The sequence below is a fragment of the Hylobates moloch genome, unplaced genomic scaffold (genome assembly GCF_009828535.3).
Source record: "Hylobates moloch isolate HMO894 unplaced genomic scaffold, HMol_V3 SCAFFOLD_9, whole genome shotgun sequence".
NCBI classification, from domain to species: domain Eukaryota; kingdom Metazoa; phylum Chordata; class Mammalia; order Primates; family Hylobatidae; genus Hylobates; species Hylobates moloch.
In genome coordinates, this window is record NW_026652284.1 from 67606431 (window position 1) to 67627876 (window position 21446).

Consider the following 21446-nt stretch of genomic DNA (forward strand, 5'->3'; position numbering starts at 1 on the left):
TGAAACCCCGTCTCTACTAAAAATACAAAAAATTAGCCGGGTGAGGTGGCGGGCGCCTGTAGTCCCAGCTACTTGGGAGGCTGAGGCAGAAGAATGGCGTGAACCCCGGGGGGCGGAGCCTGCAGTGAGCCGAGATCGCGCCACTGCACTCCAGCCTGGGTGAAAGAGCGAGACTCCATCTCAAAAAAATAAATAAATAAATAAATTAATTAATTAATTAAGTGACCATGTATGTATAAGTTAATATACAAAATATTTTACAAAATAGTTGCATTTGTCTATCCCCACCTCGATGCCACAATTATTTAATTTGGGGGTTTTTGTATAAATTTTGATATATTTAGTGGAGTAAATCCTCCTACTTTGTTTTTTATCATAGCTGTCTTATAAATTGCCCTCTCCTTTGGATTTACATTTAAATTTTGGAAACAAATTGATTTGTCAATATCCACAAAAATAACCTACTGTAATTTTAAGGTTTTATTTGTATCTTTGCTTTTCATTGGTTTTACTTTGGTATGTTTACATATTATTCTGGTTTTATTCCTACTTATTCTTACAACCAAAATCTGTTTTACAGATTTTTTGAATGTATGAATTTGTCTTTCATTAGCCTTAGAAAACTTTCAGCCAGAACTTTATCAAATAATTCTCTGCCTCATCCTTTTTGCTCTTCTTTTGGGGCTCCATTTAAACATACATGAGAAATTTTCCCTGTATGTGTCTTTCCTCCTACATATTTTTGGGTATTTCTTAATCTTTTAATCTCTATTTCAGTTCTCTTATTTTAATTGCTCTTCCTTCCAGTTTACTAAGTCTATTTTCTGCTGTTTTTAATTTGGGATTCATCTATCTATTGAGTTCTTCATTTCCAGTTATATAGATGCCAATTATCAGGTGATATTCTATATTTTTTATCCTTTTGGTCCAACTTTTCCACTATTTCTTGAACATATTAATCAAAGTTTTAAATTTCTTTTCTACTAACTTTAATATCTGAATCTTTGGTGCATCAAGATATCTAATTGTATTTTTTTCCTGGTTCTCTGTCACATAGTCTTGCTCTTCTAATACTTGGTAATTTTCAATTGAACACTGGATATTTTGTACAAAAATTTTATGGACTTCAAATAATAACTTCGTCATGGTAGGATTATTAATTTTTTTTAGGCAATTAGAATGGGGGATTGATCACTTTAAGCAATCAGGGAAAATTGATCCCATGTCACAAGAGTGGCAAGTCTCAGTCTACTTATTCATCCCTGTTACTCTTCAGGGTATTCAATGAGATTTGAAAATATCAGCTGGGCCTCACCACTGTCAAGTCCTAAACTCTAATTTTGTTTCTTTAGGGAAGACTGATGAAATCTTGGCATTTTTCCAACAGCTTTTGGCTTAGCTTTTGAGCCTGCTGCCCTGCACAGACATCTCGATGGAACAATTGATCATGTGTTTGAGTCCCCTTAGAGTCTCTAATTTTGTCATTGTAGACAGAAAAGACTACCCAAAGCTCAGCTGGTTTCTCTGTTCTCTAGCAATGTACCTCTGCCTAGGCAAATTCCTGGAGCAATATCAGCAACAGCCCTCAAAGTAGTAGTCAGTTCCACATTGATAGTTCAACTTCTCTAGATTACCATATCTTTATAACTTCGTGAAATTAGCAGATCTCTGAAGACTTTAAAGACATAATTTTTTCCCCCAGCTCTCCTAATTTTGCTCAGCAAAAGCAATGGTCTATCACTAACTAACCTACTCTATACAGAAGCAGAAATTCTAAATATATTTTGCTGAAAAAGATCAAATGAAACCTGTTACCTACATTAGTTTTAATATTCTCTTTGGTCCTACCACTCATTATGGATTTCTATCTGAAAGATGTGCCTAATTCAAAGTACATTTCGAAGAAAATGGTTGACATTGTTTTTCCCACAAAATGATCCAAGACTACCTATTAACCCACCAGTATCTGAAACATTGAAATAGAGTCTGCTGTGCACCCACATGTCTTTCACCACAGGAATAATTTTATGTAAGACAATTAGTTTAACTACCCTGTCTTTTAAACTTGTATATTCTAATATTTTGCCAGGGGCAAGAAGTGGCAAAACCATTTTCTCTCAACTGATACTTTGTAGAATAAATTGAGTTATTTCAAGGAAAGTATTTGGTGCCCTTGATTTGGTAAATAAATGAGGCTCAGAGAAAGCAACAGAAATAACATATAGGAGTAATTGTTGACAGAATGTGAAAAAAAATAGTTTTAGCTATAGAGAGATTAAAGACCATACTTTAAATTAGGGATGACTCACTAAGTTGAAAAAGGAGCAGAGTGAAAAAGAAGAAAGCATTTAAAACATTGTAAGTCAAGTTTAATATAATGGTCTACCAAAATAAAATGAATTTTACTCTAGGCATAGAATAAAACTTATTGGAAGAATAGTCATTTTAAAAGTGTGAAAAGATAGTTGGGACACTTTGTAGCTGGTGAAAAGCCATTCTGTGATTACTCTTGAACTAAATCAGATTTGTAATAGAGCAGAACAATTTGATTTCATTTTTAAAGATAAGTATCAAAAATTTTACCATAGTTATTTAAGAGATATGTAGTAAATGGGAAGGCAGATGGAAAATTAAGAAGTTTCTTCTTATTTGGGCCTTCCCTAGTCCTGAGGTTCATCTGCCAGTGAATATGTTGCTTGCTGAAATTTTCTGAAAAATCTCCATTAAAACGTATGTGTTGCATACAAAAAAAGGGATGATTAAATCCTCTCTGAAAAAGTCTGTTTATGATGACTGTTCCAGTGTCTCCCATTTCACATGACAGAAGTCAGGAGCACAGCAATATTGAAGAGGACAACACACAGCTAGGAGAACACATGCAGCCTGGAGACTGTGCTCTTGGCATTCCCCGCTTACTTGAGTTGTTGACATTTAAAGACAGAAAAGAACATGGGATAGCAAAACGGAAGAAGCTTGTAGGCGTAATGTTTCTTCACCCCACAATGCCTGTGGTATGTGTATCTTTTCCAGCTTCTTCTTTGGCACTCGATGGGTGACAAGTTACAGAGCAGACTGAACTTTCAAAATAAAGAAAGGAATTATTTTTGTTTTCTCATATTTTTTCCTATTTAGCTTATTCAAAACAAATACATGAGTCTCAATATGGAATACATGACAGGCTCCCCTCTGGGGCTTTCTGAGGTTATATTTGTTCTCCCATGACCCTCTGGAATTTCTAACCCAGGATATTTCAAATGAATGTCAGGCACTTAGATTTTTTAAAGTTTCATAAGAGATTATGCTAAAACTCCTTTCAAACTTGGGAACATTTTCCTGGCATCAATTCTAAACTTAAAAAAAAAAAATAAACTCTTGTTGTTTAGTCCTGAAATAAAAGCCAGACTAATTTTTAAGACCCTTAGCCAAATCCAGATTGCCTGTTTAAGTCTGTATACTTTTCTTATCATAGTCCTTATCTTTCAAAAGATGAGGATAATCCTATTTTAGTTCCACTAGCTCTTAAAACAGTTGGTTTTGTACTGGATAAGAAAAAATAAAATAGTAATATTAGAAAAAGTCAGGAAGGATAACCCAGAAATAACTGTCACTTATTTTCACTCAGTTAAGGATCAGTGGTTGAGAAGTTTTGAAAACATACTGTTTAGCCCTTTGCTTAGGTGTAAAACTTTTAAAACTGTCTTTTAAAAAACCCTTTTAAAATGTACATATTATGGAAAATTTACAAAGATAAAGCTGAATATAATAAATGACTAAATTTTTGTTGAAAGTGATATTGTATCTCCTTTTGTCGAGGCGTCCATATCAACACATGAGCACACATGCATGCAGACAGGACAACCTCTAAGACAAAGTGAAAATATGCACACCACAGTGTTTTGCTGGGTGAAGCCATGTTATCTGATAGCTGTGTCCATCCGTATTAGATTGCTTTGGCTTTTGCTGAATTGTGTTCTGTGTGATAGCATAGCCTAATGTGAAGACATTATTACCAGAAATGTCAGAGCTCTTCTGACAGTACTATAAGGATATAGGTGCAGATGAAATTTCCAATATTCTTTTTATTAAGACATATGGGACATGTTTTTCCAGTTATAGTACCAGGAATAGGTCTTCTCCTGAATGACTACTTTGTTTTTATTTCAAGGATACTATGACCCATTAAATGAATCACTGATCCTTCTAGATCAATCCTACTGGAAAGTTTGGCCTAAATTTGTGACCCATCTGCATCAGATGCACAGGAACACTTGTCATGTTCTGAGTGTACTCATCTCACTTCTGACATCAGCTCATTTTCCTATCCTCATTTTCCCTCTGTCCCAATTTTTTTCAGTCAGCATATATTTTATTTTGAAGTTTTATATATATATATAAAAAATGTATAGCTATATATATATACACACATATGTATATATATAATAAGAAGCTCTTTTAAGATACATCTTTGAACACAATAAATAAACTGAATCCAGATTTATTACCTAGTGCCAACTATCTAATTTAAATCATTTTATCTTTAATCAATATAACCAAAATAGTATAATTTTGTGATAATATTCTTTTGGTTACTAGTATGTTATTTAATTTATGGTTTCTATAAGAAATAAATATAAAAATAAGATTATTACCAGATAATTTTAGAAACAGTATTTGTTTTGTTCATTTGCTTAATAATAATGTATAATAAAGGAGAATGGACTGAAGAAATAATTACACTATCAATATAATTCAGAAAATATTTCAATTAAGTAAATAAAATACACTGTTATTTTTAGATATCTTTTAAATAATCTCAATAGACCAGCACTTAATTTTTCAATAGTCAATTTATTCTATTACATTTCCAGTCATAAACATTATAATTGCAGTAGATTGTTCAAACTGTATGATACACGATTTTTAAATTGCAAACTGAAATTTTCTCCAAGAGAAATGTAGATAAAAGCTACAAACACAGAGGAAATTTCCAAAAGTCTAGTGTGACTGTGTTACTTTATATTTCTACCAAATCAATTATGAATATAAAGTTTCAGAAGTGAAAAACAAATATTAGGTTACCACTTGAAAAGTACTCTGATTCTAATCTGAACAATTCTCTTTTAAAAGTATTCTTGATTTAATATTCTTTTCATGCATAATTATTGTGAGAAATTATTTTTTAATTACAGTTTTCCAGAAGAGAAAATAATCTAAAGCAAATTTCCAGAATGTGGCAATGATTTATGCTTTTAAAAACAGGTTTTCAAGACATGTCCCTTATTGGAACAATTATTTTTGCATAAATAATTTAAAAACAATGAAGAGATTCTCTATTGTTTTAATAGAAGTTTTAGTTTTGAAAAAAACAAGGCAGCCATGCTTTTGAATTTACAATGAAACTATCATTTTTGTCATTTATTTGTGTATGTAGGATACAATATATTATTACTCATGAAACGCACAAAGTACAGACAGTGAATGCAAATTGGTGAACTTATGCCTGTTATTTGATGTATAATTAATGTTGTTAGGCTTTTCTTATTGTAAATTTATTTACAATAAGAAATATGGGTAAATATATCCATAAATAAATCATGTACAAATGATAAAATCTGTATTTAATAAAATGACAGAAGAGTTTACCAAATCTTACCTGTGCTGACAACCCCCAGAGAGCTAATGACCCAAAAGTTGACACCATAATTGTCTAAACTCTATTTAGTAGGAAATTCAAGTCACCATATGAACTATTTATTTTTTTATTCCATAAACAAAAATTGACAGTCTAATATAAGACAGGTTCTATTGTTGGTCACACTGACTTAATTCAGTGCTTATTACTTCTGCATATGTGATGACTTTCTAATGGCCATGAATTTATTCTCAGGACCAAAGGCTGCAGTTCCAAGGAAAAATATAATTTCCTACTTTAGAATTGGATTTTTTTTTCATATCTTAGAAGATTAGTGTTCTTCATATTTAGAGAGTTTACTAAAAATCCAAAGTCATTTATTCATGTTTTTTTCCACATACTTTCACATAGTGATAAATATTTAGCTATTTTTAGATCTGTCTTTAAACTAAAATGATTCAGGATTTAATTGCATAAGACCTCTACGTATATGTATATAAGGGAGAGAAAAGGAGAGAATGGAAAAGACAGGAAGTAAAGAGAGTTTGACCAATGGGCTGGTAGACAGAAATTTGCAAAATTGAACTTGTAACAATGACACACATTAACTGAATAGCAATTACAGTAATCCTGGAAGTTTGTACACATAAAAATCAAAATACCAATATGATATGACCAATGTTTGTGGCATTCCATTCTTAAAATATACTTGCAGACTTTTAGATTAAATTATCATATGCATATAATAAAATTATACAGTTCTTAAGCGTACTGGACAATGAATTTGTATTAAGTGGCAGCACTCACGTAACCACTTCAAAGTTCCTAATATAGAATACTACTAGCACTCAAAAAGACCTCCTTCAGTTCTACTCCCAATCATTGATCTTCCCCAAAGGTAACAATTAGTCTAATTTTCTGATAAGGTTAGTTTTACCTGTTCTTGAACTTTATATAAATGGAACTACGTACTGTGCATTATTCTGCCACTGGCTTTGCCTCACTAATGCTATGTCTATATAATCTATCAATCAACACTGATGTGTATAGCAGCTGTTGGTTCTTTTACATTGACAAATGATAATTCATAATGTAAACATGCTACTATTTCATGGTACAAATATATACAATTGATTCCACTGTTTATAAGCACTTTGTTTTCTTTTTCAGTTTTTAGTTATTAAGAATACTGCTCTGAATCCTAGTTCCAGGAAAGAACTACCTGGAGTCTTCCCTGACTCTCTTTCTAAATGCAGCTATAGAGTCTGAACAGAAAGCATATCGCAACTATTGACCATTCTGAAAAGTAAACAATGGCAGATAGATTGGGGAAGAAGATCAGAATTCAAAATTATACCAAACTGGCATGAGTTTACCATTTTTCTCCTTTGTTATTCATGTTGCTTGTCCCAGTAGGTGGGCACAGCCTCAGAAGTACAAAGCAGAGTGAAGTACCTAATGCCCAGGCTTTCTGGCTAAAGACATGGGAAGAAGAACCACAGGGAACTGGAAAATACCAGAGAGATAAATGATAGCACTCACAAAAGTGACCCCATAAACTTAAAAATTCCTAAGCTCACACTAGAGCCACACATGCATAGATTTTTTCTTCATAGGCATTAAAATAGACAAGCTGAGTCAGCAGATAAACCACCACCCTTGCTGACCAAAGACTTTGAAAACTGAACAGACTATGAACCATAGCCCACATAGGGCATGTTGGAACTTGCAACCTAAATCTAACCAGGCTATTTATTGCCTGTTTAAACAAAAATGTCATCATTCTCAACGGGATTGAAATAAGACCTATATATTATAATTATATAAATACAGAATAAATTTTACTATAAAATATAAAATTAGCTACACATATCCAAAATAAAATATATGTATACAGGTATATGTGTGTATGTGTTTATATAAATGTGTGTGTATTTATGTTGGTGAATACAATCATGCCATATTTATATATGGATAATAACTTATTTATTCACTTTTTATTCATTATGTTTTAAAATGTATTTTTCTGACTCATTACACTGGTTTGTACATCCAAACAAACCAGTGATAAATGAATGAAGTGATGATAAAACAATTTCAATATTTCACTACGTTTTCTGTGTGTTTGTATATATGTACCCTGTCAAATCAAGAAAATTCTCTAAATTTTTGGTTTGCTGAGGGCTTTTATTAAATGAATGTTAAACTATACAAACTTCTGCATTTATTATTCTGAAAGAATAATAAAATTTGTCATTGCTATTTTAAAATAAGATTCTGATGTCATTCACATGTTAAAGTAACATTAGCTTATGTAACGAAATCAATTTGGTATTGTTTTGTTATAAATCTGAGTTGGATATAGTAATTCCTTATTTAAAATTTTGGGCTCTAAATAAGAGTGATGGCCCTGTAATTTTTCTTTCTTTAAATTTTTTCAATTTTTATTTTTAGAGATAGGATCTCAAAGTCACCCAGGCTAAAGTACAGTGGCATAGTCACAGCTCACTACAGCCTCAAACTTCTGTGCTCAAGCGATCGTTCTGCCTCAGCATCCTGAGCAGCTAGGACTACTAGTGTGTACCACCATGGCTGGCTAATTTTATTTTTGTAGAGACAAGGGTCTTGCTATATTGCCCAGGCTAGCCTCTAACTCCTGGGCTCAAGCAATTCTCCTGTCTTGGCTTCCTAAAGTGCTGGTATTTCAGGTATGAGCCAGCATGCCTGGCCTCTTTCTTTTAACATATTTGTCCATTTTGTACAAATGTTATACTGGATTTTAAAAATATTTTCAGAAGCTTTTAAACAATTATATGAAAGAGTATATTCTAAAATGGCATTATTTCTTTTTTAGATTTTTATAAAATTTAATTCAGGAGCCAAGTGGGCCCTGAGTCATAGGTTAAATCCTTTAATATAAAGTTATTTATATTTTAAAATGTCTTTTAATGTATGTTCTAGTAAACTGTATTTTTCAAGAAATTTGTCCATTTACTTTCATTATTTTGTGGCTTCTATACTGTAGTAGAGAAGACTGTTGTGAGTCTTATTGTTCCTTTTTGAAGGTAATGTTTGTTCTTTGACTAGTTTTAAATATCTTATTTTTTTTTATTTATAGTACTTGTACGTATTTTGGGAGTACATATGATATTTTGATACCTGTTTACAATGAGTAATGATAAAATCATGTAATTCGGAATATCCATTACCCTAAACGTTTATCTTTTCTTTGTGTTGGCAACATTGCAATTTTTCTCTTCTAGTTATTTTGCAGCACATGATCTATTATTCACTATTATTTCTCTGCTATACTATCAAATACTAGAACTCATTGCTTCTATTTATCTGTATTTTTGTACCCCTTAACCAACTTCTGTTTATCCCTTTCTTTCCACTTCCCTTCCCAGCCTCAGGTGATCACCTTTCTACTCTCTACTGCCGTGAGATCCACTGTTTTAGTTCCTACACATGAGGGAAAACATGTCATATGTGTCTTTCTGTTTCTGGCTTATTTTATGTAACATAATGGAACCTCCCCTTCCATCCATGTTGCTGAAAATGACAGGATTTAATTTGTTATGGTCAAATAACATTCCATTAGGTGGATATATCGCATTTTCTTTATCCATTCATCTGCTGATGGACACAAGTTGCCTCCATATGTTGTATTATAAATAGTGCCGCAGTAAACATGAGAGTTCAGATAGCTCTTCAAAATATTTTTTTTTTTTCTTTCGGATATATAGTCGGCAGTGGAATTGCTGGATTATATGGTAGATATACTTTTTGATTTTTTAGGAACTTCCATAATATTTTCCATCGTGTCTGTACTAATCTACATTTCTACCAACAGTGTACTGGCATTCTTCTCTCTCTCTATCCCCTTCAACACTTGTTATCTTCAATTTTTGATAAACGTCATTCTACCAAATGTGAGGTGATATCACGTTGTTTTGATTTGCATTTCCCTGATGATTACTGATGTTAAGCATTTTTTTCATATACTTGTTGGCTGTTTGTATGTCTTTGCTTGATAAATATCTATTCATTTCCTTTTCCCATTTTAAAATGTGATTCTTTGTTTGTTTATTTATTTATTTACTGTTGGGTTGTTTGAGTTCCTTGTATATTCTGGATATTAGTCCCTTGTTGGATGAATGGTTTACAAATATTTTCTCCCATTCTGTAAGCTGTCTCTTCACTGTACTGACCATTTCCTTTGTTAGGAAGAAGCTTTTTAGCTTGATATAATCAAATTTCTCTATTTCTGCTTCTGTTGCCTATGCTTTTGAAGTCTTACCCAAAAAATTTTTGCCCGGATCAATGTCCTGTAGTGTTTTCCCAGTGTTTTCTTTTCATAGTTTCAGGTCATACATTTAAGTCTTCAATCCATTTTGAGTTGATTTTTATACATGATGAAAGATTGGGCACTAGTTTTATTCTTCTGCATATGGATATTCAGTTTTCCCAGCACTATTATTAGAGTCTGTCCTTTCCCCAGTGTATGCTCTTGGTGTCTTTGTCAACAACGAACTGGCTGTAAGTGCATGGGTTTGTTTCTGAGTTCTTTATTCTGTTCCATTGATCTATGTGTCTGTTTTTAATGCCAGTATCATGCTGTTTTGGTTATAAAAGCTTTGTAGTATAATTTGAAATCAAGTAATGTGATACCTCTAGCTTTGCTCTTTTTGTTCAAGGTTGCTTTAGCTATTTGGGATCGTCTGTGGTTCCATATGGATTTAAGGATTGTTTTTTCTATCTCTGTGAAGAATGTTATTGGTATTTTGATAGGAATTGCATTGAATCTCACCTTAGGTAGTATAGACATTCTTATAATATTCTTACAATCCATGAGCATGGGATATCTTTCCATTTCTTTGTGTCCTCTTTAATTTCTTTCATCAGTGTTTTATTGTTTTCCTTGTAGAGATATTTTGCTTCTTTGGTTAAATCTATTTCTAAATAGGGCTTTCTGCAGCTATGGTGAATGGCATTGTTTTTTGACATTTTTTTTCAGATTGATTGCTGTTAGTGTGTATAAACACTATGATTTTTGTATGTTTATTTTGTATTCTGTAGATTTACTTAATTTGTTTATTTCTTCTAATAGTTTTCTGTGGAGTAATTAGGTTTATCTAAATATAAAATCATGTCACCTGCAAACAAGGATAATTCGACTTCTTCCTTTCCAATATGGATGCCCCTTTATTTCTCATGCCTAATTGCTCTGGCTAGGGTTCCAGTACTATGTTGAATAGAACTGGTGGAAGTGGATGTTCTTGTCTTGTTCCAGACTTTAGTGGAAAGGCTTTCATTTTTTCCCCATGCAGTGTGATATTAGCTGTGGGTTTGTCATATATGGCCTTTATTGTGTTGAGGTATGTTCCTTCTATACCCAATTTGTTAAGAGTTTTTGTCATAAAGGAATGTTGAATTTTTTTCAATTCTTTTTCAGCATCTATTAAAATGATCACATGGTTATTGTTCTTGATTTCTTTGATGTGATATACCTTGTTTATTAATTTGCATATGTTAAATCATCTTTGCATCTCCGGATGAATCCACTTGATCACGGTGAATGATATTTTTAATGTGTTGTTCAATTCAGTCTTCTAGTATTTTGTTGAGGATTTTTGCATCTATGTTCATCAAGGATATTGGCCAGCAGTCTTCTGTCTTTAAATGTCCTTATCTGGTTTTGGTATCAGAGTAATGCTATGTTAGTAGTATAAATTAGGAAGAATTGCCTCCTTTTAAATTTTTTGATATCGTTTGTATAGAATTGGTGTTATTTCTTCATTAAATGTTTGGTAGAATTCAGCAGTGAAGCCATCAAATTCCAGGCTTTTCTTTGATGGGAGACTTATTACTACTCCAATCTTGGTTCTCATAATTTTTCTGTTCAGATTTTCTATTTCTTTATGGTTCAATTTTGGTAGATTTTTGTCTTAGGTTTTCAAACTATTATGTATCCAGATGTGACTTTCTTTAGATATCTATCTATCTATCTATCTATCTATCTATCTATAATCAGTCTTTATTTATCCGTAGATGTATCTATCTAGAGATAGATCTTTATTAAGGTTAAGAGAGATTTTTGAACCCATAACTTAATATTGTTGTTAGTTTTGGGAAATCTCTACCAATAATTCTTCAAATACTTCTTCTGCTTTTATAGGTTTCTTTTCTATTTCTGGGACTTTGATGTCAAGTACATTAGGCCTATTTAATATGTTTCTATAATGTGGATCCTCTTTTCTGTATTTTTTATCCTAGTTTTTCTATCTGTGGTAACTTAGATGTTTTCTGTTGATATATCTTCCAGTTTACTAATCTATACTTTTTCTAATTTTCTTTTAAATTTATATATTTAGTTCTATGATATTTATTTTTATAATTCCAGTTTTCTGGTGTATTCATTATATTTTTATCTATTAATACCAAAGTTATTTAAAAATTCATTTTAATACCAGTATCTGGACCTTCCAGCGGGCCCTACGTGTGCAATGTATACTTATAAGGGGACAAAGGGGGATTTGAAGACAGAAGAGGAAATAAAAGATGATGATATGGTGATGTAAGCAGAGGGAGAAAAGGCAATGTGATATGGGGCCACAAACTAAGGAAATAGTAGAGCTTCCAGAATCTGGAAAAGGTAATTACCTGGATGCTCTCCTAGTGCCTCTGGAGAGAGTGCATCCCTACTGACAACTTGATTTCAGTCCGATGAAACTTATTTTAAGAGAAAAATTTACCAATAAGTTACTGGTTATTTGTTACAGGAATAATAGGAAATTAATACAGACACTTTTAGATGAATGTTGGACTTTGTATATAAAATACTTACAAAGCCTCTGAATAATATTATTTTGTTTCAGAGAGAGTATAATCTTTTTTTTTCTAGTTGGCAGAAAAGTGATGAGAAGATTACCTTGATTTAATCAAGACTAGTCTATTTTCAGATTGCGCTCTTCTAGTATATAGCCCTCTAGTGTCTCATTCAAAGCCAGGGGTTTTAACAAGGACATCTTCTCCTTCTTGGCACTATCAATTTATTAAACAGAGTTTGAAAATGTTCTCGACATCAGGGATAAAATTATTAAAGTAACAGTCCTTTTCTTCAAGGGACTTAAAATTAGACACAGACTCTAACACGCCTGTGATCCAACAGCAAAACTGTTCAGTTTTATGGCAGTTCGGGAGATAGTTTGAAGTCCCTCACATCCCCATGTTTTCAATCTTTTCTCCAGATTCTGAAATTTAAAAATATTTATCTTCTCAGACTCTTTTGCTGGTAGTGATGATCATGTGGTCTTGTTCCAACCAATGAAGTATTTAGAGGTGTTCTCTGTAGTGGGCTTGACTTTTACAGAAACAGACAATATCTCAGTAGCAAAAGGTTTTTGGCTCTTCCCATTCTTTCTGCTAGAACACAGGCTGTGACCATATTGTTACCATGTAGCACAAAAAGATGTTGTACTATAAAGACAGCAAGAGCCCACTTTCTTAACTACATTGGTGAATTGGACTAGTTACCTACAGACTTTGTATACATAAATTGAATCAACCTTGGAGTTCTTTAAGCCATGAAAGTATAAGACTTGAATGCATTCTTACTCAGAACAGGGGGCTAGGAGGAAGGAACAGCTAGTTTTGCTGGTAGAAATTATAAAGAATTGTAGAGGGAGTGAAGCTACATGAAAAATGTAGTATACTATCTAAGTATAGAAGAATAAGCAGGACTTTTTATATGGTGATGGTAGGAAGTGGGGTGGTAATCTATATTTGGAGCACCACATTGAAGCATTAACTTAGTAACAAAAACACAAGGTTGAAATGAAGAGAATGTGATAGATTTATATGAGACAGGAGGCTGGGAAGTAATCTGGTGTCACATTTTGCAAGAGGCTTGATTTTTATTCATCAGAATCTCCTCCTAACATCACTAGGATGCCACTGGGTTTTTAAGTAGGAATTTATGTAATCTGTATTTCACCCAAATAACTCGTGAAAATAGATTGGTGGTATGAGTATAGGAAGGGTTTGATGCTGGTGACTTACGCCAGGTACGCTTAGTTCAGTGGCTTCAGAACTTGTATATTGAAATGATGTAACATAAATGTAACTCTTCAGTAATATAATTTTAATATATTCTATAAACCTCCATATGGCATGAGCCTTTGATATTTTTAGAGGGATATCTATATCTATGTACAACCACAGAGGGTAAAATCAACAAGAGTCCTCCTGTTTAGAGTCTCAAGGCCTTTAGTCAGTTGCACTATTTTATTTTTCTCTTGACCTGACAGAACTCCAGTTCATTGAACTTCTGGGCACAAAACTAGAGACATCTGTTCTGTTGAACTTTTCACAATTGATATGTTAATTAAAAATGACTTTTGGCTTTTAACATTTTGTTTATTTTTCATAATATATATGCCCTGTGGCATTTCACAATGGGTGTTGTCTTATAAATATCAAATATAAATAAACAAAGCAAGCAATTCATTATTACTTCTGGACTAAAAGTTGTACATGATGTAACTCTAAGATTTTTCTTTCACCTCTATCTGGCCAGAATATTCTGGGATTTCCTCCAGAATAAAGATCAGCTCAGTGGGATTCATGCATCTGTCACATCTGGACTATCTCAATGCAGCCTAGTCAGTGTGCACAGAGGCAATGTGAAGGTTGTAGATTGCATAAAGTGTGACAGCCTGCCTATATTTTGCAGCCAAAAGCACAAGCATATTATCCAATTTCCTACTTTCGAATGCAGGATTCTGATACATCATTTTTATTACACAAACACCAACCACAAAACAATCAGGACAAATTTAGGCCAAGCTAGAAACCATTCAACAACCCTGTGGAAGGCAGGAGAAAGTAGACCCAACCCCTTCCTTTGGAATCATAGCTTTTAAACAAAGATGATGCATAGCTTGTGAGAAAAAATAGTAGCGCTATACATAATAGAATAACATTGCAGAACAACAAAAACTACAATGAACTTGCCTGAGTATGTGTATGACCTGCTCGGAGGTTTTCCTCTATTTTTTTTCCTATCTAGACTCTGAAAGGGGCTATCCAGTTCTAAAAATGTTGAAGTTGGAGGAAGGGAGATCTGAGAAATAGTTGCTGTATATTTGACAATATAATATAGGAAAAATGAGGGTTGGTTATATTTTATAGACATAGATAGATATAAATGTATATATAGATATATACCATGTTCCTAATGGGCTACTTTTCATACCTCAAGATTAAGCATGATGCTTTATATTTCAAGATAGATACATATGTACTACAGCCTGTCTGATAGCACATATTTATAGATAACATTTTATATCATAGCCGAAAAATAATAAAATTTAACATTATTAGAGGAACCAAAATGATGTTTTATGCATAATTCTGTTTTAATTCTAACAATAAAAGAAAGCAAATCTGAATTTACTGATTCATTTAATTCTCACTGTAATAGCAAAACTACTGAATTACAAAAATAACTTGTTATAAAAATAAATGATGATACTTATGAGATTTATTCTAAACTTAACAAAACATATTAATAGGATATTTTTAAAATGGTTTTAGTTTAGAAAGGATGAATATCAAGCAACCAACAAGTTACTTGTTCATAAATGTTAGATTAAAATGTCAAAAGTAACCACTTATGTGTCTAAGATTTTATCTGTAGTCTTTAACAGACTTACATAGAACACTTACATTTAGAAAAGCTTTTCTTAAATTCTCAGGAATAAGTGAATTAAAAATAAATAAGAAAATTCCATCTCCTTAGTGGATTTCATAATCTATTTGAGGATAAGGTTATGTAATACCTTGATGGAGTTAAAATTTAGGCCACACTGATGTATACTTTAGTTGTTTTCTTGCCTGTGGGAGTAATTTTCTTGATCATCCACAAAACTGCTAGAAAATGTACTAAACGGTTTACATCTATTATTTTTTTAAACTCCGTGACAATCCTATGAAACATAGAGAATTATGATTCCCATTTTGAAGATGATGAAACTGAGACTCACAAAGATGAAGGATTTATCCAAAGCTGCACAGCTGACAAGGCTGGAAATGACACCTAAAGCCATGTTTGTCTGTCTGATTTTAGACACAATGCTTTTAACCTCTACAAATTCATTCTCTGTACTGTTTCCAAAGAAAACTGTCTAAATAAACACCTCTGATTATGACACTTTAGATGTTTTACATTTTTTCCAGTGACTGCTCTTTGCTTATAGAATCAAAACTAAATTTCTTAACATGGTATAAAAACAGATAAGCTCCTCCCCGTTTCTCTTGCCCCTTATCTCACTTCACTGAACACTTTAAAACTCTCTTATCCTACCACAGTGAATTCCTTTTAGTTGTCAGTGTGCTGACTTGTGTATCTGTGTCTTTACTTACGCTGCTTGCTCTGCCTTCAATATCCTTTTATCTTTTTCTTTTTTTTTCCCTTTTTGAAACAAAATCTTGCTCTGTCACCCAGACTGAGTGCAGTGGCATGATCTTGGCTCACTCCAGCCTCCACTCCCCAGGCTCAAGCGATTTTCCCACCTCAGCCTCCCAACTAGTTAGGATGAAAGTTGTGCACCGCCCCCCATGCCCTGATAAATATTGTTTTGTATTTTTTATAAAGATGGTGTTTTATCACCTTGCCCAGGCTGGTTTCAAATTCTTGGGCTCAAGCAATCTGCCCACCTCATCCTCCCAAAGTGCTGGGCTTACAGGCATGAGCCACTGCCCTTGGCCATGAATATTCTTTGTTCATTTCATAACTGTGACATAGACTTATTCTTTATAATAAGCTCCAGTGTCACTGGCATTAGTGAGACTTTGCTGGGCCTTGAAGTTATTGACCACTGATCACCTTCCCCATTTGCTTCTACATCTTCTACATCATATGACGCAAATATTTATTGGGATGTTTTAATTTGTATATTTTCCCCTACAGTGACCAGACTATAAACTCTCTGAGAGTATGATTTTGCATGTTTAGTTCTGTTATTCTTGTATATGGCACATAATAAAATACATAGTAAATGTTTTTAAATCAATAAGTTAATGATTTACTTTATACATGAAAAAATTATTACCCATGGGTCTGGGTTACATATAGTGAGATATATAAGAGCAGCTCGGCCGGGCGCGGTGGCTCACGCTTGTAATCCCAGCACTTTGGGAGGCCGAGGCGGGCGGATCACGAGGTCAGGAGATCGAGACCACGGTGAAACCCCGTCTCTACTAAAAATACAAAAAATTAGCCGGGCGTGGTGGTGGGCGCCTGTAGTCCCAGCTACTCAGGAGGCTGAGGCAAGAGAATGGCGGGAACCCGGGAGGCGGAGCTTGCAGTGAGCCGAGATTGCGCCACTGCACTCCAGCCTGGGTGACAGAGCGAGACTCCGTCTCAAAAAAAAAAAAAAAAAAGCAGCTCATATTGCTTAGAGAGTACATGCAATACATGATTATAGATGATTTAGAAAATCTTACATAGACTTGCATATTTTTAAATGCCTATCACTTCTAAAACCCACTTATTCATATCCATAGCTTATATGTGAAAGTCCAAGTGACTTAGTTACTAAAAGCCCCTGCCAGTTTCTCCAGCATTTGCTCCTGCTATTTATTCTTCTTTATGTTTGTATTAGTCTGTTTACACACTGCTATAAAGAAATGCTCGAGACTGGGTAATTTTTAAAAGAAAGAGATTTAATTGACTCACAGTTCCACATGGCTGGGGAGGCCTCAGGAAACTTACAAACATGGCAGAAGGGGAAGCAAACATGTTCTTCACAAAGCAGTAGGAGAGAGAAGTGCTGAGCAAAGATGAAAGAGCCCTTTATAAAACCATCAGAGCTCATAAGAACTCACTCACTATCATGAGAGCAGCATGGGGGAACTGCCCCCATGATCCAATTACCTCCTACAAGGTCCTCCCTCAACACATGGGGTTTACCATTCGGATTACAATTCAAGATGAGATTTGGGTGGGGACATAGAGCCAGACCATATCAATGCTCTACTCATGCTGAATTGCTTGAAATTTGCTAAATACACCATCTTATTTCACACTTCTATGCCTTGCCTATGTTGCATTCTCTCATCAGCCTAAGTTCATCTTTGAAATCCTGCCTATGTGAAACTTTCTCTCTGAAGTCTTTCTTTTCCAATGCCCTCAGCACCCTTTGCTCCATGACACCCACTTGATGTGAAGGTTTTGCTGTTTCTTATCTGTTGTATTCTGCATTTGTCCCTGACGTATAATTTAAATTTATGTATCAGTTGTATTTAACCATTTCTTTCTACTAAAATATAAGCTGCTTGGAGAAATGTTTTAAGACATTGGTCTAGGCAGTGGATTTTTGGGCAAGACCTCAAAAGCACAAGCAACAAAAGCAAAAATAGACTGATAGGATGACTTCAAACTTAAAAGCTTCTGGACAGCAAAGAAAATACTCAACAGAGTGAAGAGGCAACCTATAGTATGGGAGAAATTATTAGCAAACTATTCAACAGGGAATTAATAATCAGAATATATAAGGAACTCAAATAACTCAATGGCAAAAAAACCCAAATAATTAAAAAAATGGGCAGATGATCTGAATGGATATTTCACGAAAGAAGACATATGAATGGCTAACAAGTGCGTGAAAAATTCTCACCATCACTAATAATCAGGGAAATGCAAATAAAAATCACAATGAGGCATCGTCTTCTATTTGGTAGGCCAGCCTTTATCAAAAAGGCAAAGGAGACTGAGCATGGTGGCACACAACTGTAGCCTCATGACTTGGGAGGCTGAGACAGGAGGATGATGTGAGCCCAGGAGTTCGAGTCCAGCCGGGCTAACCATTTCTTAATTAAAAAAAAGTCAGAAGATAACAAGTAATGTTGGAGAGGATGCAGAGAAAGGGGAATGCTAATATACTGTTGATGGAAATATAAATTGGTACGGAAACTATAGAAAGCAGCGGTTTCACCACTGTTTAGTAGTGATTTCACTACCTTTTCTAAAAAAAAATTAAAAATAGATCCACTATATGATCCAGCAATCTCACTACTGGGTGTATAATCAAAGGAAAAGGACTCAGTATTTCAAAGAGATACCTGGGCTGCCATGTTTATTGCAGCACTATTCATAATAGCTATGATATGGAAGCTAACGAAGTGTCCATTAGTGGATGAATGGATAAAGAAAATGTTTATATATATATATATATACACACACACACACATATTTTTATTCCTTTTTATGTCTGAATACAATAGAATATTATTCAGACATAAAAAGGAATAAAATCCTGTCATTTGCAGCAACATAGATGGAACTGGAGGTCATTATGTTAAGTGATATAAACCTGGCATAAAAAAGACAAATATTGGGTATTTTCATTCATGTGTGGGAGTTAAAATAGTTGCGCTCATGGAGGTAGAAAGTAGAATAGTGGTTACCAAAAGCTGGGAATGGTGGAGGGGGAATGAAGAGAGGTTGGTTAATGGGTATAAAAATACACTTAGATAGAAGGAATAAGTTCTAGTGTTTGATAGCACAGTAGGGTGACAATAGTTAAGAATAATTTATTGTATATTTCAAAATAGCTAGGAGAGAAGATGTAGAATGTTGCCAACACAAAGAAATTATAATCATTGGAATTGTGGCTGAAATATTTAAATTAAGAAATTATTGATAAAAGGGAGTCAAGATTGAAGAAATTACTAGTAGGTGATGGATGTTCCAATTGCCCTGATTGGATCATTACACATTATATGCATGTATTAAAATACTACATGTACCCCATAAATATGAACAATTATTAAGCATCAATAAAAAAATTTAAAAATTTAAAAACATAAGCTGCTTAAGTACAGGAAAAATATCTTCCTCTTTATATCTCTAACTTCTACTAATGTGTTAGCAAGAGGTAAATGTAAAAGTCAACCTGGTACACCTGTCGTATTTTGTAAACAGAGGTAATTACTATAAATTTAAGACTGTTATTTTAACCTAAAAACTAAGTTGATTTTATTTAGAATTATCAAAGTACAAACTAGGACATTTCTTCTAGTAATGCATTTATGTATCAGTTATGCATTTTAAAAAAAACCTCATCTCTACTAAAAATACAAAAATTAGCTGTGCATGATGGCACACGCCTGTAGTCCCAGCTACTTGGGAGGCTGAGGCAGGAGAGGTTGCAGTGAGAGGAGAGGTTGCAGTGAGCGAAGATTGTGCCACTGCACTCCAGCCTAGCGACAGAGCGAGACTCTGACTCTAAATAAATAAATAAATAAATAAATAAATAAATAAATAAATAAATAAATAAGAAAATAAAATAAAAAGTACACAATCTGAGGATACATGTTCTCAGAACAATTAACATTGAGTTGGTTTGGTTTCCTGTCTTGAACAAGAAAATCACATAATTCACCCACGAAATCTTTTTGGTGTCCTTATGAGCAATTTATTTGACAGTATGCCTTTAGAAACCTATATTTTCATTATCAAACTTTCAAGTTGTATGTTCCTAGAACTTGTCAATGTCTGTCAACTGGTCCTTTTAAGGTGGGAAATGGTACTGGAAGGTGTTAGAAGATAGGAATTTTTATTTATATTTCATATATTTTTATATTTTTGAAACCCTTATAATAATATATACTTCTATTATTATTTTGGTAAATATCAAAAATAAATGGTATATCTGACTGAACATGGTTAAACAGCTGTTTACAAATTGAATCCCTTAGAAAATATTTTGTTATAAAAAATATGTTTTGACATAATTTGGGTTCGAAAAAAGTTTTCTTTATAGATTATCTTTAAAACTCTTGTCTAGAGAGATACAGTAACTTTTTCCAAAATCATGACTTATATGTTTCGATGATAAAATATACAGACACAACTGAGTTAAAATCTAAGGTCCTGCTGGCTCCCTAATATTTTCCCCTCCAACACAAAATAAAGTAAAATATTTCTACTAGAAATATCCATGTACAGAAATCACGAGAAGCATATTGTTCAATGGTTCAGACATATATTTCTTTTTCCACATTCACAATGAATTTGGAAATATTAACAGATATTATCTGAATAAAATACATTACTATACAGTTTTGCCTACCATTTTGTGTATGGTTCTTTTTTAAGTTATCTGGAAAATTAGTACAGGAGTACTAGTAATTTCTTCAATCCTGACTCTCTTTTATCAATAATTTCTTAATTTAAATGTTTCAAAGCCACATTTCCAATGATTGATAATTATTTATTTTAATAAATAATATTTATTTTTAGCCTTGAATTTCTTTCTTACACCTCTATTTCTTAGATCTTTCAATGTTCTATTTTCTCGCTTTGATTTTTTTAATGATTTTATTTTTTACAGTTTTTATATGCCTAAATTTTTTATTTTGAATTTATAATGCCATTTAAGTTGGGTAAATAGCCTTCAATATTATATTAATGCGTCATTGGTCATTGTTACAGATAAATGGTCTGAAGCCAGACTGATTTTATTTCTTGTATTTTATTTGTCTGTTTTCTGTTTTTCTCTGTCCTTTATTCTTGAGGTAATTCGTTTCACACACACACACACAAAAAAAAATATATATATATATTTTGAGATGGAGTTTCGCTCTTGTTGCCTAGGCTGGAGCAGAATGGTGTGATCTCTGCTCACTGCAACCTCCACCTCCCGGGTTCAAGCAATTCTCCTGCCTCAGCCTCCTGAGTAGCTAGGATTACAGGCATGCCCCACAACACCTAGCTAATTGTTTGTATTTTTAGTAGAGACGGGGTTTC

The 21446-nt window shown here is 33.3% G+C and overlaps 1 protein-coding gene across 8 annotated transcripts in view; it reads left to right on the forward strand.

The window, feature by feature from the left end:
* CNBD1 (cyclic nucleotide binding domain containing 1) overlaps window positions 1-21446 on the forward strand; it is a 757023-nt gene that overhangs the window by 539814 nt on the left and 195763 nt on the right. Inside the window, exon 12 of one of the 8 annotated variants that reach the window (XM_058444200.1) lies at window positions 2803-2927. The exons of the other annotated variants lie outside the window; for them this stretch is intronic. Coding sequence (XP_058300183.1) covers window positions 2803-2868 — 66 coding nt within the window. The 3' untranslated portion in view covers window positions 2869-2927. Of the gene's footprint in view, window positions 1-2802; window positions 2928-21446 lie in introns of those variants that run through there. 8 annotated transcript variants of the gene reach the window in all.